This window comes from Convolutriloba macropyga, chromosome 11 (assembly GCF_964194025.1).
Source record: "Convolutriloba macropyga chromosome 11, txConMacr16.3, whole genome shotgun sequence".
Classification (NCBI taxonomy): Eukaryota; Metazoa; Xenacoelomorpha; order Acoela; family Convolutidae; genus Convolutriloba; species Convolutriloba macropyga.
The window spans coordinates 9,735,636-9,748,501 of NC_134478.1; the positions used below are offsets into that span (position 1 = coordinate 9,735,636).

Genomic DNA, 12,866 nt, shown 5'->3' on the forward strand with positions numbered 1-12,866 from the left:
TCACTTTTTAAAGACTTCAACAAACCACAATTTTTTCAATGTACGTGCACCAATAAACTTAAATTTGACCTGAAGCGAAACAATGCCTGTGTTTCTTAGATTTTTGAGGAAATTTTTGTTGTGTGATTGAGTTTTATTGTGTTTTCAAGAACGCGAGGACAAAAATGTATGCACATTTGCACAAAATTTTCCAAAGAGTATTAGAAAAACAAAAAAAGTCATGAAAAGAACAATATCTACTTTCTGATTTTTTTTAGCCCTCTATATTAAATCAGATAAAACATTTTGCATTGTAGTAAATAAATAATTAATAGCCGCCCTAATCTTCTCAGCCGGCTATTATTGCGCTCGTATTTTTTTTTTACTTCGTCAAACTTTTTTTCGCTTTACCATTTTGCCGCTTTTTCGACATTTTGCGTGAAATCTTTTTGACTTCTCTAGGCTAGTTTCTCTCTTCTCTCATTATGCTAAGTGAATTTGAACATCAGTTGCTAAGCAAAGCAATTCAAAATGAACAGAGTCGGTATAAAAAATTGAAGTCATAAATGGAAACGGGATAAACCCATAAAGCCCAATTTTAGATGCCCGCTATTTGAACGTCATTCCTATAAGTCTTAGTTACCACCTCTAATGCTTATTGGTGTTGATAGTAGCCCTGTAGCCTCTCTCTAAGAAACAGAAGTATGTTCATTTACGAAATGCCATCAAAATAAATCGGACTTAAAAAATATTTTTTCACAAAAATCTTTTTTTTTCACTATATTCTATTCGTTCAATCCCAATCATGCTTATTGGAATCAACGCGGCTATTTTCCGGCAATCTGCCGGGTATGTTTGAAATTAAAGAGAGGACTGTATAAAAGTTCTCTAAATTTTTTATCAACAAACAAAAAATGCAGATTGGGGTTACTTAGCTTACTTCTAAATTTGCAACAACTGTTTTTGTTGTTAGAATAAAGGAATTAAAGTTTGTCTGGAATTTAAAATTTAATCGCAAACAATTTGTTTGGTTGCGTTGCGCAAATCGATAACAATGCAAAGAAAACAGAGAAAAGATTCATTTTTCCAGATTTGGCCCGGAAGGTCTGATCATAGTCTTTTTATAGTCTGGACAATGGTCTGAATTTGAGTCCGACCATCAGCGCAATATAGTCTGGACAAACGTCTGGGTTCGGTCTGAAAAGCGATCACTTTGGTCTGGAAAGTCTGATCATAGTCTGTTTATATTCTGGACAATGGTCTGAATTTGGGTCTGATCATGAGCGCACTATACTCTGGACAAAGGTCTGGGTTCGGTCTGATCAGAGGACATTTTGGTCTGGAAAGTCTGATCAGAGATCATTTTGCTCTGGAAGGTCTGCTCAGAGGTAACGTCGGTCTGGAAAGTCTGATCATAGCTCAATTTGGGTCTGGACCTAAACCGGGTTGGGAAAGACCCTAATTTTCTTGATGAACAAGGGTGTAATAATCAGGGTGAAATATTGAAGGGTCAGACAAATAGGGGTTAAAAATCAGGCGACCGATTAGTAATCATCAAATTTTTAACCCAATTAGGTGATGGTTACTTGGACGTGTGGGACTTGCTTGAGAAGACACGTGACCCAATTGTGTCTCAAAAGGTGTCAGATTACAAGTATGTCTATTTTCGAATTACAAGAGCCGCAAAATTCTCCCTACGATAACCCTTAGCAAACCGGCTCGTGCGAGCCTTCTTGTTGAACAAAAAATATTTCAAAAGGAATGGTTTTAAAATTGACCTCAAATAAATGATGATTTTAAAAATTCTTCATTAAAATTAAAGATACAAGACCGATATTGAGTTAATTTAATTGCTGGCAGTTTTTTCAAATGAATTTAGCAGCTCTTGTTCAAAATATTAAATTTTCTTAAGTCAGAGAGAATTTAAAATTGAGGGGGAAAAGTATTCTGGATAAATTTTTCTGCTTTCAGAATGCTTGAACATCAATAAAGATTTATTTTTGTTAATTCATGCGCATGATGTGGTCACTCGTACATTTTTGCTTACTGTAGAAAGAACCGAAAAATCAGCATATTTGATTTTGGGTAGCAGGTCTCATTTTTGAATAAAATTGTTCAACTTATAAGGAAAGGTTTTAAATTTCCATAATACCATTTCAAATCTTTTGCTATCAAACAAATTTGAGCAATTATTGTAAATGAGTGTGTCTTTTTGGTGCAAAATTTTTGCTTAACCGTTTTAAAGAATGTTCCATAGCTCGATTTAGCGGACAGAAGCGGTGAAAACTGGCAGAGCCCGAGAGTCTTTAATCTCTGAAAAGCGTATCGGAGCCTTATATAGCTCAAAGTGTAAGGTTCGTCAAAACTACTGAAGAACACTTAAAGAGGCAAGCCTCAAATGGCAAAGACTAAAGCCTCCGCCTCCCCCCGTTTTCTTTTCGCCCTCTGAGGCTAGCCTCTATATGCCTTAAGCTAGCTGAAACCAAAGCAATCCCCTCTCCTGACGTTCGAGAGCAGTAATGACTTCTTTAATTGTACTATGATTGATACTTAAATTTAAAATGCAATAATCATCAGGGACCAAAATTAACAAAAAAGATTGAGAAACAATTACAATTTGAGGTGCAGCCATGTAAATGCCCTGGAACAGTTTTTTCAGAAAACAAAATAAAATTGTTTAAAAATTTCGTTTTTTGAAGTGAAAATTTATTTTTGATCTCAAATTGAAAATCATTTTTGTTGTCAAGGGAACACATAAAACGGAACAAGAAAAAATTACGCAAAGGAATTCGAAACGTAACAAAAATTGGAATAATATTATTTCGTACAATCTGTCGTATCCTAAAAATAGCAAAGCAATGACAAAATCAAAATTTTGCACATATTGTTAATAACTATTTAAAACCTTTGAAACGCAAGTGTTAACCGGTCTCTATTAAAACCTACATTGAAGCTAAACAATTATAAAACAAAGTAAACGTTTGGTTGTTGCACCAGACGAAGATTTAAGGAACAATACCAAAAACTTGGACAAGTCCTGATAAAAAGAAGAGTAGGCAGGAGAACGCTTTTCTAAAAAATGTTCGACAAAACAAGTTCCTTTTTGAAACGTTCGTTTAAATTTTAACCGAAAGTTGTCGTTGACTTAAGTTTTTTCAACAACAACAAATCTTCTTAATTACTAAATCTTAGTTAACTGTAAACTATTATAGAATGTTTATTTAAATAAATTTTCCACTTTTTTCGGACAAATACACAATTTATCTCTGATTGCACATTTCTGACGTAAGAGCCCTCAAAACAGATAGCAAAAAGCCGTTTTTAAAATTAGTTTTTTAACTAATTTTTAAAAATATCAGATTGGCCATCTAGTGGCCAGGCAGCGACACAGATGAGGAGAGGTTTATAGACATTCGCAAATTTGGCGCCTTCCTCTTCAACATCTCTCTCTGTGGTGTTTTTGTTCAACTTTTCAGTAATTTTGGCTAAAATTTGGCACAATTTCGCTAATATAATTCAAAAAAATTATACATTTTTAACGGCAGAGTGTTGTAGTTACCGATAGAGATAGAAGAGCGTTGCTGAATTGTTGGATTGAAGTTTTTTGGCTAAAGTTTTTGATAAAATTTTCAAAATTCAAACATTTTTCATCAAAAATGTCACAAAATGTGCTTTTTTGGTCCACTTTGTTAAAGTTTTCCCAACTTAGAACTTTAACACAGACTCACTAATCTCAAAAAGAGCACTAGGTGCAAGTAGGCGCCGTTTGAAAATCTTCTGGAATTAAAACTTTGCAGATTTAACTCGATAATTGTACAAAATGCACCTTTTTTTCAATATTTGAAGAATTCCACTCAACAATTGGTCAAATTCGCAAACACGTGGAACACTTGGTCGGTTTTCTGGGCGCGGTTTTGGTTTTTGTTTTGATGCTGCCCTTTTCAAAATATTTTGCTTTTGTTTTTTTAATGTTAATTACTGACAATATTTTTATACACGGCTCCGTTAATGACAGCTCCAAATTGCGTAAATTTGGGGCCAAAAACAGATGCAGTTTGTTTTCAGAGAACCAAAGGGTTTTTATGGCTTTGAGGAAGAGTTTTAGTAAAATTTAACTGAACTCTTGTCTTTTGCCTTCAATTGTTATTCTTTTGGCAGTCTGATTTTTAAGTTTAACCACTCAAAGATCTAAATTTCTTCCTCCAGAGGTGCAAGTGAACCTTTTCTATTCATTCTGTTGTTACCTAATGTCTCTTATGTTATTGAATGTATTTGTTTTAAGGAAATTTCTGTGATTATTTTGAACTTGTCAATTTCTTATATTTTTTAGTCAAGATTTTGCTTTTTCTCAGTAAGTGAAGGTCAATATTTCCTCCCTATAAAAAACTAGTGGCCAATTGTTTTAACAGAAGGTTTTCTTGCTCTTGGTACTATGAGTTTTCATACAAAAGTTTCTGATTTTTGTGCATATTTGCCCATTTTTTTGCCCGTTTTTGTTTCTTTTGTAAATTGTCAGATTATGTAACAATCTAACTGAAAAAAGCTTCACATTGTATGAAACTGAACTTAATTTTTATTTTCAATACTCATGGTTTGAAGGGCTGCGACACGTTCTGTTGCAGAAATTGGTAAAGTTTTTTGATTTTTGCCCTTTATTTGTTGTTTATTTTTGTTGTAATATGCCAAATATTGTGTAATTAAAGGTCTCAGTGGCCAAATATAGATAAACAAATGAACTTGATAACTGATATTGGTAAATAGCTAATGGTTGTTTTGACTTTCGAATTAATATTCTAAAAAAAGAGTAATAGTATTGTTCAACTTATCCCTTTGTTCTGGTTTGCGTTTTTTTTCGTTCTTTTACAATGTTTTATCTTTTTCGTAAAATAGCCTCATTATTTGGAGCTCTTTTTAATTCTTTGTCGAATCAAGCAATAATTTTTCTGTTTTTTAAACTTTTTAAAAGATGGCTTCAGGGCTTAGACAATTTGTATCAGAAGAATTTTGTGAAGTTTAGATACTTTTTAGATTTTGTGGTTTTTTGTTGTCATTTTGAGTTAGTCGTTTTAAAAAAGATGTTATGATGATCAAAGGAGACTCAATTGAAGATGTTATATTCTCGCGGTTAATATCTTATAAATTTAACGGCTTCAAAACTGTGGTCTCCTAAATGTGTTTGTGAATACTATTAGTTCAGCTTGTATTTAATGTTGTTTTATAGTCTTATGATATAGTCTCATTATTAACTGTCGCAATTTGTTTTCCGAGTAGTTGCATGACAAACTGTCTACTCCTTTAGTCGAAAGCTTTTGTTGGATATGAATTTTGAAAATATTTGTTTTTAATAAAAAGGAGATAGATTTTGGAGATCTGCCAACATTTTTTCTGTTAATTTGTAGCTAAGCATCTATATATACAATTCATATCATTTATCTTTTGAAATTCATTTTGCTCTTCATAGCGGTTTTGTTTTCTTCATATGGTCTTTCTTCCTGGAACAACCAGTTTTCATAAAACCAATTTTCGTAATTTTTGCAAATTTTCCCCTTTTTTGTAGATTTTTCACAGTATCACAACAATGGGCGTCATTTGACTTACAAATTTTGTCACCTGCAGAAAATTTAAACTAAGATTTTTAATGTTTTGAGTGATCAGCTTAATTTTTAGTTGATTGGAGGACATCGTTTTCGTGCATAATTGTTCAAGCAAATTTTTCGTTTTTGCCTGTATTTGTCGTTCTTTCTGTCGTCCTATGACATATCCTGGATAATGAAAGGCCTCAGTCGCTCTCTATTGAGGTTTAAAAGACTCTCTCAATGATTTCGTTTTATGCGTAATGTTTCTAATCAGTTGGACTTTAATTCTTTTTTAAAAAAAGAGCAATGTTTTAATAAACATTTGCCGCTTTTGCTCATTTCTGGTCGACTTGTTGCAAGTCGCATTGAGGAAAAGTCCCATATTTTGTTCCAGAAAGTACCGGTTAATCTTTTTTTTAAAAAAATTTATCTGATGCCATTTTGGTTTGGTTATTAGTGGTTTTCAAAAAATGGACAAGTAGTTTTGGTCGTAATTAAAATTTGTAACTATTTGATTTTTATTGCCGTCTTTTCTGGTAGTCATATTATGGTAGCCACAGGTCTCATAGGCCCTCTAGAGTAGATTATTTTATTCATTTAGTAGTTTGTTGAACGATGGGTTGATATGTCAATTTTTTTATCTCTTCCTCATTTGTTGGCAGATCTCTAAGTGAAAAATATAGATGAGCGGGGTCGGAACTTAATGTGCGAACTATCTTTGTTAGCTGAAGTTCAGCTAAAAGCATGTCGAACTATATGGATATTTGAAAGTTTTCAATATTATCCACAAAAAGTGAAAAATATAGATGAGCGGGGTCGGAACTTAATGTGCGAACTATCTTTGTTAGCTGAAGTTCAGCTAAAAGCATGTCGAACTATATGGATATTTGAAAGTTTTCAATATTATCCACAATTTTACTACTATTCAAAAGTCCAAAGTCTGTAGAGTTTTTGGAACAATTTCTGGCAGTAGTTTTTATCATAAAAATGTGACAAAATTCAGTAAGAAAATTTTTTTTAAAGTGTTCGTTAACGTTTTAAATCTAGTTCTTTTTGCCGCCTTTTTTCGTCCTATGCACTTGTTGAGCATTTGCCCCTGTCTTGATTAATCGAGGTTACGTAACAGGTTACGTTTTTGATAGAGGCCAAAAAAGGCGCGGCATGCTTTAAACTGAAATTGATCAAAAAATAAAAAAATTTAAGAGATGGAAAGTATCAGCCAAAAAAACTTAGTTTTTGCTTTTGAGGAAAAATTTATCAGATAATATTATCAAGTATTATTGCAGTGAAAAATTTCAATGATTTCTTTTTTAAATTTCTATAAGAATATCTAAAAATTGTAAGTGGATTACTTAGGTTGAGTTGTGTGGCAGTGAAGAAGTTCTCAAACAAACAACAATTCGTAAGTTGTGGTGATTCGAGTGGGGCTGTCATTCTACTTCAAGTGCCAGATTACATGATGCAATCTGCAATCGACTCCAGACTGGCCAGACATTACTACCGCTTCCCACTAGCCATCTATCCTCTTACTTATTTAAAACATTAATGAACGCCTAGTTGAGAGGTGGAATTATGAAGATTGATATTGGCTATGAAAAGGCTTTGTGGCAACTTTACTGATCGGAGTCGACCATTTTTTGACAACATTTGTCGGAGTTTTCCATGCGTTGACCGATAAAGTTAGAATTTTACCATGTGTCGACTAAAATATTTGAGGAAAAAGGACCCATGAGAAGATTTTGGGTCGATCTTATTAGCTATCAAAAGAACCCTGGGTCGGTTTATGAAAAGAGAAGAGACTATAGGTGGAGCATTTTTAATTGCTCTTGAACGAAGTTCATAGCAATTGTTGTAAACGTGTGTCTTTTTTTTATGCAAAAGTTTTGCTTGACAATTTTGACTTTTCGAGTGACTTTTACGCCCCTGACTTTTTGCGTTTCGCGTGATCTAAAATTCTCTCAATCACAATTTCAAGCATCTGAACTCAATTGGCGGCAATTTAATACTAAATGTCAAATGAAAAGTGCGCCGAAACTGGTGTCATTTTTTACTTAAATCTTAATAGTCGTATATGTTAACCTCTAATGTGGTTATTTGAAGCCCACTATTGAACTTTTTAGTCCCATTTAGGCTCCCCCCGACTGAAGCAGGCTGCAATTGATTAGAGCTCCCACTAGTCGTTCGAGAGCAATTCTATCGACGTTTAGTCGGTTATGTTTATTTGAGTGGGTCGACAAAAAATTAGTGGGTCGACTAATGGAAGACTGTCGTTAAGCATTATTAATTTATGAAAATCGTCAAAAGTTTTCACCGCAACTTTTACAACGTTTTTAACAAAAACTTTGAACCAAGTTAAAATATAAATGATTACTCAAGATCAGAAATAAGAGTACATAGTAAACTCTTCCTAAGTATCTGTTTTCTAGAAAACCGAATAAAACAACAAAATTTTGGTCGGATTGGCAGGTTTAGAAAACTAGCGAATGTTTGATACGCTTTCCTGCAAACAATATTTTTCAGTGCAATTCTTACAAAGGTTCAGCGCATTTCAGCAAATTTCAGCTCATTATTATGTAAAGTTTTTGCGCTGAAATTTTTGAAAAATCAGCGCATTTCAGCGCATTTCTTACATAATTTTCGGAAAATTTCTCGACCGGGAATCATGGCTTTGGCTAACCGATCTCTTTAACAAACCTAAGATAATAAACGCATGTCAAACTTACAATTAATCTTGACATATTAAAAAACATTCATTAATAAGCAATTGAATGTTTTTGGGTTTAGTTTTAACAAAAATTCAGCTCCATAGCAGATCAGTTTGAAGAAATTAACCTTCTCTACAATATGAAACGGCTTTTCATTTTCGTTACTAGAAGAGTTTGGTTGATTTCAATGAAAGGCCCACAATTGGTATCCAAAAAAGCGAACAGATTGAGATCATATCGTAGCCAAAAAAATGGTATTGGTTTCGTAAATCCTTGAGTGTCTTTGAAATTAGTTTTTTATCCAAATCTCGAGATACTTCTTATTTGGCGTCCGGTGAACGAAACTTCATTTCGTATAATAATAGCAGTTGAGTTTAAACTTTCTGATTAATTGCTCCTATTTTTTATCTGCTCTGCCTGCCTTCTAAAGGCAAATGGTGTTAAATGACTCAAGCTTAGCAAACAAAGAGCAACTGGTTTTTGTTTTGTCTCTGTCTGTGCTCCGACCCCACTTACTAGTTGGAGGAACCATGCTTAACTAGATTTTTTGTTTAGTAACTTTTAGCAGATGGATATGTTTGGTAGAAAGACATTAGTATAATTAGAAAGTATATCGAGCATAGAACTGTAAATTAATGACTTTTTTGAAAATGGGTCTATCTCGAGAAGTAATCATTCTTTAAATTTATTGTGAACATTTGGGATTTTACTTAAGTTTGTTCACTTTTAGCTTTAATTTCGATAATTCTGGGTATTTTTTTACCTATTTCTGTTAATGTTAGCGACAATTTCATGTTGTCAACTACCGGGTGACCCAATACAGATTCTGGCATTAGTCCAACTGTGGTCTTTACAATAAAAAAAATTTTGACTTTGGGAAAACCATTTTTCAAAAATTTTCTTTCGACTTTGAATGTTATCGGCAAATCAGATTAAAACAGTGGCTTCGGTAAAACAACAAAAAAGGCGAAGCAAGAGTGAGAAATTTCGATTCTTTTCCATTTGCGCCCCCAGTACGTTATGCGCCCCCTGTTACAGAGCACGCGCCATTACATAGAAAATCATTCTGTGAACAAATGGCACGTGCGTCTGGGGGAGCAAAAAATATGCACTAACTAAGCTGGGGGTACAAAAGGAAAAGATCCGAAATTTCAAAACCTAACATTCTTTCAATGCGGAAAGATAACTTTTTGTTTCTACAAGTGTTCGAATGCTAAGGACTAGACAAATCTAAGATAAACTTTAAAATTATTTCTTTCCATTTCTTTATTGTTTTTATATCTTTAACACTCTATAAATTCTTGAACTTTTAGTGATTTTTGATTTTTGCCTGTATTTGTCGGCTTTTGTTTTGTGAACATCAATTTTCGCATATTATAGTCCTTATTTGGTTTTCAACAAAACATGTGTGCCTTCTTCATTTTTCAATTTTTTGTTGAAATCGAGGACAAAGACAGCCTTTAATTTTAATCATCTTTTAATCCTGTTTTTTGATACTTATTTTGATACTTATTCACTTTGCTTTTCCCTGAAATTAAGAAACAATTTTTCCGGTTTGCTATTATTCTATTGCCCATGCTAGAAAGCACTTACCAATTTTTGAAATGCCGTTACGTGTTTCAATATGAGGTTCTTGTTTTTTAACTTTAAAAAACCTCAATTTAAAAAACTTTTTTATTTTCGCTAAAGGTCAATTTTTCCAGCTTTTCCTTATTTTTACCCCCTCGTTTCTCTTATCTCTTCTATATAATTATTTCTCCGGGTGATAAATAGTTTGAGACTGCTCGAAAAGATATGTTCGGTTTGGGTAACTTTAGCATCAGTTAATTTCGAGAAAAAGAACGAAGTTTTTCCGAACTCCAAAATTTTGGTGTGTCTTTTCCTATTTGTTTTGGCCTGATATGTTTTGGTCACTGTCAAATGCTGACGTTAGGGTGAAACTGTTAAAGACGGGTTTTTAGTTTATTGTTGGATTTCAGTTTGGGACCTGTGCTTATATATTTTTCCAGTCAGTTGTCGTTCTCTTTTTTTTTACGACCATCGGATCATGTTTTAAAGTCCTAACACTCAATTGCTTACTTTGCTTTTTTGCCTAAATCGTCGTCGCATGCGTTATGCGTTTTTGGTACAACCATTGATACATTTTTCGACCGCACTTAAAAAATCTTGCGCGAGGAGGCAAAATCTTATTGAATGAAAAATGGGCAAACCAAGCTCGGAAATCATAAAACTTTAATTCATGAGGGGCGTCAGTTTTTATAGTTTGTTTCAAAAAACTTGAACCCAGAATATCACTTTTGTTTATGGGCAAAAAGAGGTGCATAATTGACCAGTTTTTTTGCCTCCGGAAATAATTTTTATGCTTTAATTCTGCAACTAAATGTGAAATATGTCGCTCCGATCAATTATTGTTCTCTCCAGACTTAATAAGCTGAATAATTAACGAAACTTGTATTAAACTGACTGGTGTATATATATATATATATATATATATATATATATATATATATATATATGTATATATATATATATATATATATATATATATATAAATATATACAAATATAAATATATATATATATATATATATATATATATATATAGAAAACTTAGCTGCAGAATATATGAGTAATCAGATGACCACGGCTACTGCTTTCAATTTATCTTTAGAAAAGAAAACAGAGTACAAAACTTGTTACCCACCATCAGCCGCTCAAAATGTTTTCAAGAGCTCTCATTTTTTTCTAAATTGGGTATTCCTTTTGGCCACGTTTTTCGTTTTAAGCTCTTCACAATGATCGATAGCCACTTTGAACTTCTTTTCAGTTAATTGGAGTTTAGTGTTCATCAAACAGATTTTTTATAAAACAGTGAATACGGTCAACCTCAAAATAGCAAATCCAAAAGTAGCGGGATAAACAAATCAGGCCTTTGTTCTTTGAGTCAGAGTGCATTATGTTCATTAGATTGGTTGCTAGCTGGCAGAAGTTATATAACTAATATCTTTAGATTTAAAACCAGAGTAAAGGTTAGTTGTGCAATCATCTGATTGAAACTGCGCACCAAACTAGTACTCTTTTTGACACTTCAGAAAGAGACAATTAATTTTTTTTGCTGCGTCAATTCCCAAGGCTTTCAAATGATTCAATTCCATCTCAAATGCCCTTCCAAGGAGGCGGCAGAGCACTTTTTGAGACTTTTTCAAGAATCTTTTTTTCGTTTCACAAGGCTTTAATCTACCAGTTTTTAGTTTTATTTTGTATATGAATGCAATGTCGATGAACATTATTTTCGCCAATTTTTTACGGGGATGCTTTTGGCTGGTGTTTTTATGCTTGAAGGCCAATGGCCACAAATTTCAACGAGTTTGAGCTTTTGATGTTATTTAAAACGGGCGCTTCGTTTTTATGTCTCTTCTTATTTCTATAGTTCTGCGATTGTTTTTGGTTAAGTTTGACTAACAGGTTTTGGATCAAAAGATTTTTCATAATTTCTGTCCGTTCAAAAAAATTTCAGTGCTTAATATAATTGAAATTTGAAAGGATGAAATAAAGTTTTTGTCAATGGTGTTTAAGGAGAGTGTATAGTAATTGGTTTAATACAAAACAATGTATGAAGATTTTTTCATTCTTGTTGTAAATGCACCCGGGTCGAGGCCGAATGGTTAACTTGTAAGAATTTGCAAGTTTTTTGCAAGTTCTTACAAGACGATGCATCGCCTTGCAAGTTTTTCTTCCAAAAACTTGCAAGTTCGTACAAGTTAACCATTCGACTTACAAGTTCTTACATGTTAGCCATACGACTTACAAGGCTCTAACAAGTTAACCATTCGACATGCAAGTTACTTACAAGTTAGTCATTCGCACACACACCACACACACACACAAACCACGCACACACACGCACACACACACACACACATGCACACACATGCGCACACACACTAAAGTGTAAAAAACGTTGCAGGATATGCATTTTAACGGATATTTGGAAAATATAGAATCTGGAAAAGCGTGAATTGAAATTATAAAAAAGGATATAAATGAAGGTCCTCTAAATTATTTTGAGAAAATGCTGACATATGGAATTGAATTTTCAATCAAAATTTGGGGAACATTTTTAAGAAAGCAATCGCGAAGACGCTAATTGAGATTTATTATTTTTTGATGGAATTGCAAAATGATCTCTCTTGAACTGAGAAAATTGAAAATGTAACCGTTTTGTTTACTTAGGTCCAATTGTATTATGTTATCCATAGAGAGCAACTCCCACGCGCTACGGTAAATGACTGAATGTTAAATGGAATTAACCAATAAGAGTTGTGCTCGACCGGAACGAACATGCAAGAAACTTACAAGTTAGCCTTTCGTCTTGCAAGTTCTTACATGTTAATCATTCGACTTACAAGTTTTTACAATTTAACCATTTGACTTGCAAGTTCTCACAAGTTAACGATCTTTTGCATGAAATTTGCAAAATCTTACAAGTTAACCATCTTTTGCAAGGAACTTGCAAGTTCTTTCAAGTTAAACATTTGGTCTCGACCCGGGCAGTATCGTTGAGCTTAAAGCGTTTTACTTCCTGAGCCATTTTGCACAATGCTCCT

General features: G+C 33.3%; 1 protein-coding gene across 1 annotated transcript in view; it reads left to right on the forward strand.

Moving 5' to 3' along the window:
* Positions 1–12,866, forward strand: part of LOC142349033 (dynein axonemal intermediate chain 3-like) — an 87,080-nt gene that overhangs the window by 65,106 nt on the left and 9,108 nt on the right. The window contains exons 16-17 of the mRNA XM_075400444.1: positions 1,555–1,633; positions 6,912–7,038. Coding sequence (XP_075256559.1) covers positions 1,555–1,633; positions 6,912–7,038 — 206 coding nt within the window. The remainder of the gene's footprint in view (positions 1–1,554; positions 1,634–6,911; positions 7,039–12,866) is intronic.